This window comes from Cynocephalus volans, chromosome 13 (assembly GCF_027409185.1).
Source record: "Cynocephalus volans isolate mCynVol1 chromosome 13, mCynVol1.pri, whole genome shotgun sequence".
Taxonomy (NCBI): Eukaryota; Metazoa; Chordata; class Mammalia; order Dermoptera; family Cynocephalidae; genus Cynocephalus; species Cynocephalus volans.
This window is the reverse complement of record NC_084472.1, coordinates 74369527-74386434: the sequence shown is the minus strand read 5'-3', so window position 1 is coordinate 74386434 and position 16908 is coordinate 74369527. Positions and strand designations below refer to the sequence as shown.

The window sequence follows — 16908 nt, the reverse complement described above, 5'->3', positions numbered from 1 at the left end:
TTGTAGGAAGGGGTGATCTCCCCTGTCCTCAGTCCTTTATCAGACCCCACAGTGCAGGAGGAGATTTCCCCTCTCTCAGACCCCTCAGCTACCTGGGATGCCCTTGGGATAAACTGTGTGAACAGAAATGAGAGTTCATAGATTTTATAAACAAAATTATTACCATCATATGTGATAAAACTTGGTGGGATGTTGCTACTTTCCATAACTTAACTAAGATGTCCCTAATAAAGGATGGGACCCAATTGGTCAATTGGGGTCCATTGAAGCAGAGAAAAGTCTTTTTGGAAAAATGACTTTTGGAAAAAAAAAGTCATTTCAGAATTGGATGCCCTGGCCAATAATTGGCCACATCTGTACATTTTTACATATTCTTGGGCCATGGCCTTAGAGTCTCTCCCTTTGCGGGTGGGAGGCAAATAACTCTGGAAATTTCTTGCCACAAAATATAAATTAAGGTAACAGATATTTCTACATATATTAAAGCCACAATATAAGCCCTCAGCAGGACATTTCTTATTCCCTTTTGAGTTCCAGACATTACAGATAGGGACCAAGACACATTTCACTTCCCAGAATACCTAATGCTAGGGTCTTGAAGAAATCATTCAATGGACTTCCACCTTCCCTGTATGCCCTTGGCAGTTGGTTTAATTTAAGAGGCCTAAAGAGCTCTTCAAAGAACTCCTATTTAAGTTACAAATTGGCAAATGGATCCCCTGATGTGTGTCACCATTGACACAGGCATTGATTAATCTATATGTATGTCCCTCGGTAGATGCACTCCTTATACCAGTGCCACACCTGTCCCTCAATTGCCTTTATTGGCCAGAAACAGGGGCACTTTTAAAGTTTATGTTCCTGATGACCACCTCACCGTTTGGTCCTCTCCCTGCTGATTAAGTGCCTACATTGCTTCTCAGGGAGGTGCTTCTACTCTCTAAAAGTCTCAGTCATCACCAAGGTTGAAATTGATGTAAAGGCCTAAATTTTCATTTGGCTCCTCCACATCTTCGAGCCTCCCACAGCCCCAAAGGCCTAGCTAAGACGTGTGGGCTGTCATCAGATATGCCCCCCCATCCAGCAGGAAAGGCTCCCTACCTGTCCAGTTCCTCTGTCAGCTGGACTAGTTGCATTTACCTCACAGGTTTCGCTTCCTTGCCAGCCAGCAAAGTAATTCAGTAAAACGATCAGATCCTCCAGTGGAAACCGGTGATCACCCCACCCACTGGTTATTACAAAGCCTAATTCCCATAGTCTTTGCTTGTTTGCTTTACTCCTGAGTTCAACCCACATGTGGCCCTATGTGGCGTGCTGTTTTCTCCTTCCCTAGGCTGTAAGTATATGTGACTAATAAACTTCTGTCAGTCTCACCTGTCCACTGCTAAGTGTCACGTGTTTGGCCATTCTTTAACCCTAGGGCAGGAATTACTCCCTCACCAATGGGGTAAAGAGGAGGCAAGCAAGACAGTTGGAGGAATCTAAAAGGAGAGGCAATACTAATAGGTAGATTTAATCTCCAGAAGCAATGAGATGTGTTGAATTATTTACCAGTGACTTGATGTGCTCAGGTTTACATACTAACAGATAACTTTGGCAGCAGGGTGGAAAGTGGATGGGAGGTACAGACCAGAGGCAGGAAGTTTTAATAACTCAGATGAGAAATGACAGAGCTTGCTCTAGCCTTTGGAAAATGGGAGAGAGAAGAAATTCCAGATTCCATAAGTGTTAGGAGTTCAAGTTTACTGGGATTTGAGGGAGGTGAGCATTCAACAACGCTCCCAGGCTTCTCACTTGAGTAGTTGTTATGTGGTGATCCCATTAATCCAGACAGAGAAGGCAGGAAGAGACATAGATTTGAAGGAGAATACTGTAACTGAAATAAAGAGGCTCTTTGGAAAAGAGGGATTGGTAAAAACAAAGAAAAATCTTCCAAATATCACAAAGAGGAAAGTTAAGTCAATCATAGACTCAACAAGCATTGTTTGGGTTTGTCAATCAGTGGGCATCACTGATGATCTTTGACATAGCAATTTCAAGGTCGATTTGGACGAACAGGGCCTGAGGAATTTAAAGCAAGCTGAAGAAGTGTGGACAATGAGTATAGACCATTAAAGGGTACTATGTTTAGAAGAGAAGGGATGAAGTAGGACATGAGATCATTTTCTTTTTTTTTTTTTTTTTTTTTTGAAAGAAATTCAGAATCAATTTATTTTATTACAAAAGAACACTTTCTAAAAGCAGTAACATAAATTTTAATTTCTTCTGACATAAGTGGCAGCCAGAACTGATTTTTAACAATATTAGTAAACAAAACAACAAAAACACAACTGTAAGGGTATTAATGCTATGTTATTAGTATCCTTATTATTTGATATTTCTGAGTTGTCCCTGAAAAGATTTACTCCAAATGCCCCTTTTCTTTGGTACTTAACACTTTTTTTCCACAATAGTGAAAACATATATGCAAGGATGAAAGTGCTTAAAATTAAATCTATTAAAAAGTAATCAGTATTTAAAAGGAAACAGTCCCCAGAATATTGGACTGTTTGTCCTAAATTTTAAAGTAAACTGATTAATAGGTTGGGATCCAAAAATTTCTTAATAATGTGTTTAAAATATTTTGTTTTTGTAAAAAATAGACATGAGATCATTTTCATTACTGTTTCAAAATGGAAGTGACTGGAGTCTTTTAGTGGAGTGAATAGTACATTGTAGTTGATAGGGAGAAGTTAAAGACACAACAGACTGAAGAACAATGGGTGAGGACGACTGAGGACAGAACCAAACCCAGTTCATAGAGGGTTAGTTATATTGCATATATGTGGTGGGCCATGTATTCTTACCAGACTCTATGTTAGGACGGTATATGGAGTTATCATAAAGTTGAGAGAGAATTCTCCCTGAAAAAGAGATATTCTATTGTTTAAAAAGACTTGAGGAGAAATGATACCTTTACTGTGTTTGTAAACAATAAATTTGATGGGCTACACACTGGGTTATTTTCCTCACTGTCCAGGTGCAAAAAAATAAAAGAAAATTTGTATTGGTCCAGATTATCAACTTGCAGGCAAGTGTAGAGAGGTAAGTCAGGAGGAGGCTCAAGCAGTTGAACAGGTTATTAAGAGGAAAGTTGAAGGGTTGGGCCCGTGGACTTCATCCTGACAAACAAACATTTAGGAGTCCGAGCAGCCTAAATAAAGCTTAGGACATAGAGGGAGGGGTCTGAAAAGTAGAAATGGTGTTAATCTTCTGCACAAGTTTCAGGATGTGGTCATGGGAGGAGGTTGTTGAAGTGGCAGATAAAAACTAGGCTAGGGCATCGGTGTGTTGTTTACATACTTTGGGGTGGTAAATTCAGGTGGATGAGTCAAGATTTCTTTAGTTCTTGCCTTATAAATCTAGTCATTAAAAGCTAATACAACCATAGAACATACTACAAAACTTCACATCTTAACAATTTAACCAAAAAAAAAAGAAAATGAAATCTTTTGTCCATTAGCTAGCTGAAAGAGTTTCAGTTGTAGAAGAACAGGTTTACAAACACCTTTACTGTGTTTGTAAACAATAAATTTGATGGGCTACACACTGGCTTATTTTCCTCACTGTCCAGGTGCAAAAAAATAAAAGAAAATTTGTATTGGTCCAGATTATCAACTTGCAGGCAAGTGTAGAGAGGTAAGTCAGGAGGAGGCTCAAGCAGTTGAACAGGTTATTAAGAGGAAAGTTGAAGGGTTGGGCCCGTGGACTTCATCCTGACAAACAAACATTTAGGAGTCCGAGCAGCCTAAATAAAGCTTAGGACATAGAGGGAGGGGTCTGAAAAGTAGAAATGGTGTTAATCTTCTGCACAAGTTTCAGGATGTGGTCATGGGAGGAGGTTGTTGAAGTGGCAGATAAAAACTAGGCTAGGGCATCGGTGTGTTGTTTACATACTTTGGGGTGGTAAATTCAGGTGGATGAGTCAAGATTGCTTCAGTTCTTGCCTTATAAATCTAAAGTCATTAAAAGCTAAAACAACCATAGAACATACTACAAAACTTCACATCTTAACAATTTAACCAAAAAAAAAAAAAAAAGAAAATGAAATCTTTTGTCCATTAGCTAGCTGAAAGAGTTTCAGTTGTAGAATTTGGAGCATTTGTCTGAGATTATGTAATGAATAATGGTGCAGGTAGACCTTTGAGTTAGACTTAAGTTTTGAATCTTGGCACCATTTACTACCTGTGTTATGACTCTAATCCTCATTTATTTCTTCCATAAAATGACAAAAATAATAGTACATGCATCATGAAATTGTTGTGAGAATTAATATGAAAGTAAATGTAATGATATTAGCATGTCACTTTGCACATAGTAGCCTCCTGAATTAATACTACCTCTTATAACACAATCCATTATTTCTGCTGCTAGCAAATGTGTGATTAGTTTCCTTCTATATTAGTTTATGATTTCCTTCTATATTAGTTTAGCATTTTAGCTTCCTATTGCTGCTGTAACAAATTGCCACTAACTTAGTTTAAAAACAACACAAATTTATTCTCTTACAGTTCTGAAGGTCAGAAGTCCAAAATTAGTCTCACTGAGCTAAAGCCAAGGTGTCATCAGAGCTGGTTTCTAGAGGCTCTAGAAGAGAATCTGTTTCCTTGCCTTTGCCAGTTTCTAGAGACCATCTAATTCCTTGGGCTATGGTACGTACCTTCCTCCATCTTCAAAGCCAGCAGTGTGGTGTCATCGCATTCTGTCACTTACTCTGCTTCTGTATCACATCGCCTTTTCTGACTTATGTCTCCCTCTTATAAGGGCCCTCGTGATTATCCTGGATCCACCTGGATAATCCTGGTTAATTCCTTCATTTCAAGATCCTTAATTTAGTTCTTCTACAGAGTACCTTTTGCTATGAAAGTTAACATGTTCACAGGTTCCAGGAATCAGGACATGGACTTCTTTTGGTGGGAGGAGGGCGGGACATTATTTAGCCTACCACAGGCAGGTACATTAGAGATATTAGTGAAGGATGGAATATAAGGTAATTTAAGATAAATCACATGCCAAATTCTAGTTTTTAAATTTTCATTCTCAATATCATCATTAACAAACACATCACAAATTTCCAACTAAGTAAATACGTGATGAATATGAGAAATGTCCTCTCTCCCCATCCCCACCTTTTTCCTTAACACCTTGACTCTCCTCCAATTTATGACACAAAAATATATCATCCACTGCTCTGTCTGTCCTCTGTTTTCCCTGTGGAACAGTGCCTGCACATCTGCTCTTTCCTTTCTTTGCACACAAAGCAGTCTATGGCTTCCCATTGTCACCATGATTACCTAAAGCCACTGCTGTTCCCTTCCCCTCACTTCCTCTTAGAATTCCAATATATTTGCCCAGTTTTACCACTCATGAAATTAAGCACACTAAGACACTAGAAAGAAAAAAGGCCAATGTTGAAACCCAACTTGCCCACATCAACAGGCAAAAATTTAATGAAAATAGCATCGATTAAGGCAGAAATAAAAGTATGTTGAATTTTTAATTTATTTTTTAATGGTGTTTCTTGGCCCATGAAATTTACAAGTATAGTTCACACAGAACAGTAATCATTAGCTTCTCATAAAGGAAACACAAAAACATAATTTCCCCCCTTCTTTTTGCATATAAGTGGAAGCAGCAAGACCCCACATCTCACCATGAAAATTTCAGATTCTACAGTGTCTTATGTTTCATCTCTTTCTAAATTCCACCTCTTCTTGATTTTATTTTGTTTGAATGTCCCAGATTTCTCTTCCTTAGTTCCCTCTATATTTATGCCCAAATTCCAAAGTCCATTTTTACTGGCTCTGCTCTTAAATCTCTTAAGATTCTTTTTTTAAGTTTTATCTTATCTTTCAACTGGCACACAGTGATTGTACGTATTTATGGGGTACAATGTGATGTTTTGATACATGTGTACGGTGTATAATGATCCAATCAGGGTAATGATCGGGCCCATCACCTTGAACATTTATTATTTCTTTGCAGTGAGAACATTCAAAATTCTCTCTTCCAGCCGTTTTGAAATATACAATATATTATTAATTATAGTCACCCTGCTGCACAAGGGAACAGGAGAACTTGGCCCTCCTGTCTAACTGCAGCCTTGTACCCCTTGAGCAACCTCTTCCCATCCCCCCGCTTAAGGCTCCATTGAGGATAAGGATGCTCAAGCTCACCTTCCCCAAACCTGCCTCACCCAATTCATGACGATGAGAAACTGAAACTCAAATGCTTCTGAGAGAAGAAAGGAAACCGAAACTCACACTCTAGGCATAAAAGACGGGCTGCAGTGGCTGGGAGCGCTCAGTCCGACCACGCCTGCCGCCAGGGTACCCCTGGTTCCGCTCGGGCTCGGCGCTCGGTCCCCTTCCTCCACTCCCTCCCCGCAGGGCTCGCAGCTCAGCCGCTCTCTGGACTCGGCAGGTCCGGGGTCTGGGGTCGGGGTGAGGAGTGGGGGGCGCTTTGGGGCCCCGCGTGCACTTGGGGCTCTGGGATGTTGAGGTAGGGTCCTGGGGCGGAGCTGTCCCGCGAGGATTCTAGGTCTCCTTCAACATGTGGATGGGCCCGACGGAGAGGTGGCCTGCCCCCTGCTGTCCCGGGAAGCCAGGCGTGGGGAGAGGCAGAGGAAAGGGACGGCCCTGATGATCGCGGAGTGCTGAGGTCTGCAGGAGAGAGGAGGGTGCTCAGGCATTCAAGGGGTGCTCTGCAAAGCGGGGCGCTGGGGATGTGGCTGCTGAGGAGAAACTGAGGGACGGCAGGTCTGAGCACGGCCGACGAAACCTGGACGTTGACAGCAGCGAGTAGCTTCTTCCTCCAGACAATCCCCACTTCAGACTTGCAGAATCAGAATCTGCACTTACAGAGGTACCCGGGCGATTCCTACGCACCCTGAAAGTTTAGACTTAAGACAATAGGAAGGCACTGATTTTCTATTGCTGCCTTACAAATTATCTCAAACTTACTGGCTTAAAAACAGTACAAATTTATTATTTTACAATTTTTTTTTTATTGAAGCATATTGATTATGCATATTTGCAGAGTACAGAGTTGAATTGTCAGTACATGTATACAATATGTGATGATCAAATCAGGGTAATTACATTCATCATTACAAAACTTAATCATTTCTTTGTGATGAGGACATTCTATCTCCTTTCTTCCAGCCCTTTGATAACATGCAGGAAATTATTGTTAATTATAGATGCTACGATTTTCACTGACCAGAAGTCCAGGCACAGATTAACCGAGTCCTCTGTTCACCATCTCTCCAGGCTGAAATCAAGGTGTCTGCGGGAGCTGCCTTCTCATCGGAGGCCATGGGTGCTCATCTAGGTTATTGAAAGAATTCAGCTCCTCGCAGCTATAGGATTGGGGTGCCCTGTTCTTGTGCTGGCTGTTGGCTGGGGTGACCCTCAGCGTTTAGATTCCACCTTCAGGTCCCAGCCATGTGGTCCTCTCACAACATGGTGGTTTATGCCTTAAAGCCAGCAGGAGAATCTCTCCCTTGTCTACTAGATGGAGTCTTACATAATGTAACCTAGTTGTGGAACAGACTATCCCATTGGATTCACAGGTCCTGCCCACACATCTAAGGGAGGTGATTATACAGGGTATTGGAGACCATTTTAAAGTTCCACCCAATACTGATCAGCTCTTGTGTAGGAAGGGCTTTAGGAGCTAGATGCCTTCCTCAAAGTGTCTCCAGTATTTTGTTGCAATGCATACTCTATGATTCCCTTTTTCTTCCCCCTTTTTCTTTCCTTTACTTCCCCTCACCTCCTTTATCTTAGTTTCCCTTTTCTCCCTTTCATTTCCCTCCTTCCCTTCCTTCATTACTTTCTTCTTTCCTCTTCTTCCTCTTCAAGCTGGTTGGAATCAGAACCCAAATATGATTCAGTGCTGACACTGCTGTGATTGGATGATATACCTTGTAAGTTTCTTTCAATCTCTTTCATCCCCTTGTAATTTATTGGTTAATAAGATGTGAATTTTTTTGTTTGTATTTTCGTGTGTCCTGTAGAGATTCTCATAGTCTTTGTGGTGTCATTTAACATCTTTCTATGTCCTCTAAACATCTTGTAAATTAGTCATTACTATGTGAGTTTTAATCAGACTTAAGTTTGATTGGGGTGGAAGATAGAGTTCTTCAGTGATGGTGTAGACATTTGCTTCTATTTTTATTGTGCTATCACATAAAAACATCAAGATCTGTTCATTCATTAGGAGTTGTAAAATGGTGATATTCTAATTCTATCATTTTTTCTCTGTTTACTTGTAGAAATGAAACTCTCCCACATCTGTTACTATTTTATAACTCAATGGTGCAGTACTTTTAAGAAAGGCAGGATAACTTCTTGATTCCACAAACCATTATTTTTTGATAGATCGTCTTTAGATGCTATCTCTGGACTTCCTGCTGTGAAAGATAAGGAAATTAGCATATGTTTCTTCTTTTTTTCCTACTATTCTTTCTTTTCTGGACCTCCCAATTTGGTTTATTATATTATTTTTTTATATTGTCAAAGTTTATCATATATTACAGTATATTGTGACTTTAATTCTTGTGATTTATTTCTGTGTTGAGTAAAAAATGAAAAACAAGTAAACAGCAGTTACAAAATTATGGTTGTGTACACATTATTCACTGTAGGAGCAATCTGCATGTTTGGTCAGGAAATGTAGTTTTATATCATTAAGACTACTGTTTGAAACAGACTATCCTAAATTCAAAGTATCATGGACTCTCTTATTTTTCTTTATAGGTTCCTTTAATTCTTATGGATTAGACATAGTTCCACTGTTTCTTGATTGTCCTCATTATTGCTTGTTTTTCTCCAATCTTCTGCATTATATTTTTCAATAAAATTAGCATTTAAGCTATATGGTTGGTGAAATTTCTGACATCTTAAAATTCTAATTACTTCTTTTTGCCTTTTCAATGAATTGAATGACTTTGAATGCAAAAGTCTAGGTTCAAAATATTTTCCCCTTAGAAATTTGAAAATGTTGTTTCATCAAAACATCCAGTAATGTTGCTTATTTTAATTAGTTCTTTGTAGCTTGAAAACACAACCAGAGGAAAGGAATATTATTGTCCCAATTTTATAGATGAATAAACTGAGACAGAGAAGGCAAATAACTTGCTAAAGCTTATAGAACTATAGCACATTTCGGAACTAGGATTAAAACCCAGGCAGTCTGTCGACAGTGGTCATGCCTTTAACCACTTCCCATGCAGCCTCGTGACTTCTACTTCTTTTAGCTCATTCTCTATTTTCGGAGCTCTGCAGTTCTGATGAGCTGTGCCTAAGTGTGCTCTTTTGTCATTATTTCCATTCAATACTTGGAGAAACTTTTCAGTCTAAACATGTGTGTTTTTCTTTAGTTCTGGTCTAATATTATTATATTCCTTTAAAAAAATGTCCCCACCTATTTTGGAATCTTAGTTCTCTCCTACTGGAATTACTATTAGATGGATTTAGGACTTTTTGATCCATCTCCTGTACTTATTAGTATTTTTTCTCTTTCTCATCTCTTTGTCTTTTAATTCTGTCTTCTAAGAAATTTCCTCGACTTGAACCCCAAGATCATTAACTTGAGATTCCAGCAAGTATATTTTATTTTTCTGCAGATGAAATTTTTTCTGAAACTATGTTTTTAATTTTTATGAGCACTTGATCTCTCTCCTTCTCTCTCTGTAGCAACCTATTATTTTATTAGGTAATATCTTTTTGACTCTTTGAGAGCACTAAATAGAATTTTTTGAAGGTCTAGCCTGTCCTTGAATCCTGTTTTTTCATCTGGCTTCTTCTTACTTATTAATTTTTTGGCATCAAATGTCTATTGATACTAATTTGTGTGTGTGTGTGTGTGTGTGTGTGTGTGTGTGTGTATTCATTCATCAGTCACTACAGGTGGCTGGTTTTATTTTCTCTAGCATACCTCTTCCTTAAATGAGAGAGAAGTGGGGATAATGATTGTGAATTCTGTTTTAAGTGTTAAGGCACGTATGTATTTGGGGTAGAGTTCAAAAGGGAAGCTTTTCCTGTAGAGTAGCGGAGAGAAGAGTAGGCTGGCAGGCTATGGAATCCTTTAATTGTCAAATTAGAGAGGGTTTTATTCTGCCACAATGGTTATTGTTGAAGAGTTGTGCAGTGTCCAACTGGTACCCACAGAAAGTTTTCATAGAAAAGTCTAAACAGCTTACCTATGCACAAGACCTTTTATAATATGGTCCATACCTATCATTCCAGTTTCATCTCTCATCAGTCACCCTGGGCTATGCCATGTAGGATAAGCTGCAGAATCTCAAACTTGTCATGTAGGTTTATGTCTCTGTGCAATAAACTGGTGCTATTTTTGCTACCTTAATGTAATCCTCTATTTCTTTTCCTTTTCCTGACATGCTTGCAATAATTCTTTATCATTTTTTCAACTTGTCCTTGACACCTCAGAACACAGGACCCTGATTCCGCTAGTCTGACCAAAGAACTCCTTCACAATTCTCTGATGGCTTCCTGTGCCATTTCTGCTAGAACATTCCACACATTATACTGTGATGTTTGACTTAATTCTCTTTAAGCTTTCACAAGATTGTAAGAGGAGAGGAAGCTTTTTGCATATGCTGCAGCAAGTACAATGCTTGGTGAAGAGTGGGTGCTCTATAAATCTTTGAAATAGACAGGATAGTTGGGTAAGTGAGAGACCAGGCTTACGCTCCGATCTCCATTAAGTGTTTCCTAAACATTCCAACCCCCAGTGATTTTTTTCTTCAAATTTACTTGTTTTTACACTCATATACTTCCTTGCCTTATCACTTTAAAATTTATTATCAGTGTGTGCTTCACCATTGAATGTACTTTAATGTTATGGAATAGGAATCTATGCATCTATGTATCTGTGTTTCACAGCTCTAATGTACTGAATGGCAGATGTCTTAATATTTGGTTTCCATGACAAAATACTCAAGTGCATTTTCTTCTGCCTTTTTAGCAGTTCCTTCTCAGTTACCTTTGCAGACTCTTCCTCCTCTTTCCTGCCATTTATAAAATACTGATAATCCTCAAAATTGGATTTTTAGTCTTCTTCTCCCATGATGCCATCGCTCCTTGTCTAAGCAAGCTCATTAATGGTAGTGATCAAACTATTTTGCATCAGACTGTATTGCGTCAAATTGCCATCAGTTACTGTCCCGAACAACAGCTCCCTTTGCTCTGCTAACAAGAACTTTGCTCCCATGCTAGCTATTCTCTCTACTGTAGCTGGAGTAATCTTTTCAAAGTGCAAAGTCAATCATAATACCACCTGTTTAAAGTCCATCGGTGGCTAGTTTTTGATTCTGGGATGAAGAGAAAATTCTATAACATGCTCGCAAAAGCTCTGCAGGCCCTTATATTTCTTTAGCCATATCTAGCACAGCTAGCCCTTCCCTTTGCTGTCTCCACTGGAGCCCTACTGGCCTCTTTTAGTCACCTAGTTTTGTCCCCATTCCTTCCTGCCTTAGGGCTTTTACACATGGTATTCTAGTCCCTCTGCCTGGAATACTACTTTCCCCCTTTTTGCCTAATTAATTCTTGTTTAATCCTTCAGAACTCACCTCAATAATTACTTCATTAAAAAAATTTTTTTCTTGAAACATTGATTGTACATATTTAGGAGGTACAGAGTTGTATTTCAGTACATGTATACAATGTGTGCTGATCTATTCAGGGTAATAAGCATATTCATCATTGCAAAACTTAATCATGTCTTTGTGACATGCGCATTTGATCTCTTGCGTTCTAATCATTTGGTAACATGCAGTAAATCATTGTTAATTATAGATTCCTGGGTCGACTATACACCCATAGGATATATTTTTCTGATCTAGCTGTAATTTTGTGCCCATTGACCAACCTCTCACTGTCCCCTCTCCCCAGTGCCCTTTCTTCAGTAACCACCGTTCTCTCTTCTTTTGACAGTTCAACTTATAAGCATAATTATTTATTTGTTTGTTTTTGGTTTGGTTTTTTCTCAAATCAGGCATTACTTTTTTAGGGATGCTTCCTCTGACCTCTTTGAATTTGTCACATTTGAAATTTTTCATTGTTTATATAATTAATGACTGTTTTTCCTTATAAATTTTAAGCTCCATGAGAACTGACCACATGCAGGCTTTTTTCATTCCTGTATCCTGGGTGCTTAATGCATTGCTTGATACATAGTGGTCATTCAGTAGATATTTGTTAACAGAATAAAGACTTTCTTATTTTTCTTTTTGCTTTGCAGATCTACCATTTTCATTAATAACTGCCATTGAGAGGAACCAAAGTAAAAAATATTTGCTATATTTGATACTTGCAGCTCAGATTGGAGACACTTGTGGTAAAAATGGGTAATTTTCATTTTAAAATACAAGTATTTATAGATTATAAAACAATGATTCTGTAAGCTACATAAACTTAATGGAATAAAACAATTTAATTACTCTTTCTTCTTTCTCAAATAATAACTAAATAAATGAGAGCACCCTTAAAAAGAACTGATTGAAAGTTATCCATTCTCTCTTTTTTTAACATTTAGAAAGCACGATGATTTCAGAGAAAATGTCACAGTTAATTTTGAGTGAAATGCCAAAAGCTGAGTGAGTATTTTTGTAGTAATAAAGAGATGTGAAATTGTATGTCACATTCCCTGAATATCTAGTTGGCCTTGTACTGATATATATATATATATATATATATATATATATATATATATATATATATATATGTATGTATGTATGTATAAGTATGTATGTATGTATATGTATATGTATATATGTATATATGATATACAATGTATATATGATATACTGATATATATGTCAGTGTGTACATATATACATATATATCTGTATATTATATATAGTATATATCAGTATATAGTATGTAACAATGTATACTATATCTATAACTACATAAAGCTATGTATATATATATGATTTAACAGCACGTTTAGAACTGTTTCATAGTGGGTGGAAATAGTTTTCTGTTGCTTCATTTGTCAACATCTATGAACCCATTGTTTTATAAGGGAATGAGATTGATTAAGCAAGAAGGAAATATAACAAAAGTCTATATTCAGAATACAGGGATTAAATCCCTAAATCCAACTTAGGTGCTGCTATATGGCCTTGGAAAATTTACTGTAGTTCTCTGAGCCTAAGTTTCCTCATCTGTAAGATGGAATGAGCCTGCTTTCTCCTTATGAAGTATAGTTGTGCCTATTGAGCATAGAGACTGCCATAAAATAATTATTTGGCAAATTTAGCTGTTGACAATAATGATAATGGGATAATAATAATGATCCTACTGCTTTTTTTTTGGTTTTCTATGTGTGATTTTTGTTTTAACAGTCTGTTTTTCATTTTAGATATTCCAGTATATTCAATGATTTTGTTGAATCTGAATTTTTTGTGATTGATGGAGATTCATTACTTATCACACATATATGTGAGAAATCTTTAAAGCCAGGGCAGAATCTCCACTTCTTCTATCTGATTGAACACTATTTTGTGGATATTATTAGTAAAGGAGGACAGTTTGCCATAGTTTTTTTCAAGGTAATATGGGATAGTTGAATTCTTTTCTATAACTTGAGAACTAAAACTAAAATTTCTTAAATTATTTTATAAATATTTTTCCTCTTGTTACAAAATAAAATACTTATATAAAACTCCAGAAAAGTTGCAGGGAAGAAGAGAAAAAATTACCGATAATTCCAGTATTTGGAAATTACCACATTTGAGATTATTTTTTATTTGCAATAATGGAATTTTATTATGAGGGAGGATGAGAAATCTTCTCAACAGCAGACCAGTCGATCTGTGCATTTTAGTCTTCCAATTCTGAGAACTGCTTCTGTCTTCAGAACTCAGCAGTAAATTTATTTGAGCCTAACATAAACATATTTGAACCCAGGCAAACTCACTAACCCTGCTTCGTTATTGTTTGTTGTATGATAAATATCTCCAAGAGAATACTGTATTTGGTTTTCTCTTTTGATTCTGGGTATAACTAATACAATTTTACCAATTTCAGATATAGATATGTAGAACCACTACTACTCCTTCCTAATCCTTTCCCTAGAGGTAACTAATGTGTCAAATAACTTCAGAAAAAATGTATTTAATCTCCTCCTCCACAGGATGCAGAGGATGCATATTTCAGCTTCCCTGAACTTCTTTCTTTGAGAACTGCTTTAATTCTTCATCTTCAGAATAATACTACCATTGATGTTCGAACTGAATTTTCTGGATGCTTATCAGAGGAGTGGAAAATTTTCTTGGAAGAGAGTTGCCCATATTTCCTAATAGTTGCAGATGAAGGCCTTAACAGTCTACAAACACAACTTTTCAGCTCTTTAATCATTCAGTCTTGGGCAATGAAGGTCAATGTTGTGCTTTTCTCAGGGCAAGCATCTAATATTCTTCGACTTTACGCATACTTTTTGCCAAGCATGAACAGAAACCAGATATTTTTCAAGGAGGTAATTTATTTCTAAAAGACAATTTTCTTTGAGATTTTTAGAAAATTTTTTAAATTACTGGATTCAGTTTTTCCAACCTTCTCAATGAAAATTATCATAAGTTTAACAGAAATATAAAAATTAATAATAATAAAATATTGGTAATAATGACACAAATGTAGTCATTTATTGAGCACTTATTGTTATAACAATAGTGCTTGATACTTCTCTTGAATTATTTTCATTTAACCTTCACAACAATCCCGTAAGGTAGGTGTTAGTATCATCTATGTTTCATAGATGAGGAAATAGATACTTGAATAAGTAATCTGCTCACCATCAACACGAAATGAATAATAGAACACGGGCTTACAAAGATGCAGTCTGATTTCAGTCCCATGCTCTTAACCCCTGTGTGGTATATTGACTCCTGGTTAATGAAGGCCGGAAATACATTAAATTGGAGGCAAATTTATGTTTCTGCTGCCAAGACGTACTAGTGAAATGATGTTAATATGGTGGACTTTAATGAGAAAGTAATGGAGAAGGTTAATGAAGAAGGAAAAGAACTGAAATAAGTTTATTTCTTAATATTAAGTCATTAACAGGAGAATTTTCAGTCTTTAGAATTCTCATTCTATGACCTTATAATTTTACTATATTGGTATTTTGATAATTACCATATTGAAATTTTGGGAGTTAAAAATGCAAATGGACTTTATTAATAAATCTAATTTCAGCTTATTTTTCACTACTTGCAATGAATTCTGATTAAGAAGACCATTTTATATTTCATCAAAATAATTTTTGAGTCAGTTAACATTTATCACTCTTTGAGCATTGTGTCACAGCCCTCATGTATTTGGGGACATGCACATGGCTGTTATGAAATGGTAAGGTAGTTTATATTGCTTTAGTTAGTGCTCCTATTATTAAAATATTTCCAACTCTGGCTGCCTACTGTTAGCAGGAACAGCCCTGGAATTTATTTTTATATTTCAAGGAAGTACTGTTATTGATTGATCTATCTTTATTGTTAGAGCAATTTCTGAATCTGAGTTTTAAGAGTGCCCTACAAACATCCTGCCCAATCTCTCCTTAAGAAGAATTTTTTAATGGAGTATTTTAATGCTCATAAAATAATTTATTTTCTAATTCGTTGAACATTCACCTTATAGAAGTTATTTTATTAACCAATTTGATGACTACATGAAATATAATTAAAAATGCAATGTATGTTGATAATGGCTGTTGCTGAGTGATAGGTACCAGTGCGGAGGTGATGCTATACTTTATTCATGGGTATGTTTGAAATTTATCATAATAAAATATATTGCACTAAATGCACATCATGGTTTTTGGGGGGTGTTGGAAATATTCTAAAATTGGATTGTGATGATGGATGCACAGCTTGATAAATTTACAGAAAGACATTGAATTATACTCTTAAAATGAGTGAATTTTACATTGTGCTAATTTTACCTTCATGAAGGTGTTGAAAAACAAAACGCACCATATAACCAGACAAAGTTAGTTTAGCAAAGACAAAATAGTGATGTTTGGCAGGCTTTAAAAACTGTGCTGACCATCGGCAATTACATTGGTATAATATTTTTTTACTTAGAAATATATTGTAACATAATTACACCTTAAATATCTGATTTTCTGTAGTTGGAAAGTAATCATATATTTTATCTATGACAATTTACCTGACTTTCCTTTGTTTTACAGAATAAAAACAAGATTGAAGATGCTTATAAAACCCTGCTTAAACAGTTGAATAACTGTAGAGATTCTGCAATATCATCTCTTTTTGGAAATTTAAAATGGGAAAATATGATGGAAGAGGTAATGAAACCGTTTAAAAGACTTTATTTTATTTTTCTATTTTTATTTTATATATTTTTATTGGTTATGAATATTTATGAGATACAAAGCTGATTGCCACCGCTCGTGCCCATGATGTGAGGGCCAGATCATACTGGCAGCATACCCATTACCACAAATTGCATTTGTACCCCATGTCCCCCACCTGATTATCCCCAACCTCCCTCTCCCTCCCCTCCCCCCTGCCCCCCTCCTCCACTTTGTAGCCCTAGGAATGTTCCCTCCCTCTGTAAGACCAATGCACCACTGTGGTCTTCCTTTCCTCCCTTCTTTCTCTCTTAGTTCCCACATATGAGTGAGCACATGTGGTATTTATCCCTCTGTGCTTTGCTTATTTCACTCAACGTAAGTTTCTGCAGGCTCATCTATGTTGTTGCAAACGGGAGTATTTCGTTCTTTTTTATGGCGGAGTAGTGTTCCATGTTGTATATATACCACAGTTTCTCCTCCAGTCATTCACTGGTGGACATTTAGGTTGGTTCCATGTCTAATCAA

General features: G+C 36.9%; 1 protein-coding gene across 5 annotated transcripts in view; it reads left to right on the top strand.

The window, feature by feature from the left end:
- The first annotated feature begins 6674 nt into the window (after positions 1-6674).
- Positions 6675-16908, top strand: part of DDX60 (DExD/H-box helicase 60) — a 93745-nt gene continuing 83511 nt past the window's right edge. For 2 of the 5 annotated variants that reach the window (XM_063076890.1, XM_063076891.1), the window contains exons 1-6: positions 7696-7969; positions 12307-12412; positions 12601-12661; positions 13432-13621; positions 14206-14547; positions 16258-16374. In XM_063076890.1, the coding sequence (XP_062932960.1) occupies positions 12409-12412; positions 12601-12661; positions 13432-13621; positions 14206-14547; positions 16258-16374 (714 nt within the window). In that variant the 5' untranslated portion in view covers positions 7696-7969; positions 12307-12408. Of the gene's footprint in view, positions 6904-7695; positions 7970-12306; positions 12413-12600; positions 12662-13431; positions 13622-14205; positions 14548-16257; positions 16375-16908 lie in introns of those variants that run through there. The other 3 variants (XM_063076888.1, XM_063076889.1, XM_063076892.1) reach the window with 3 other exon arrangements.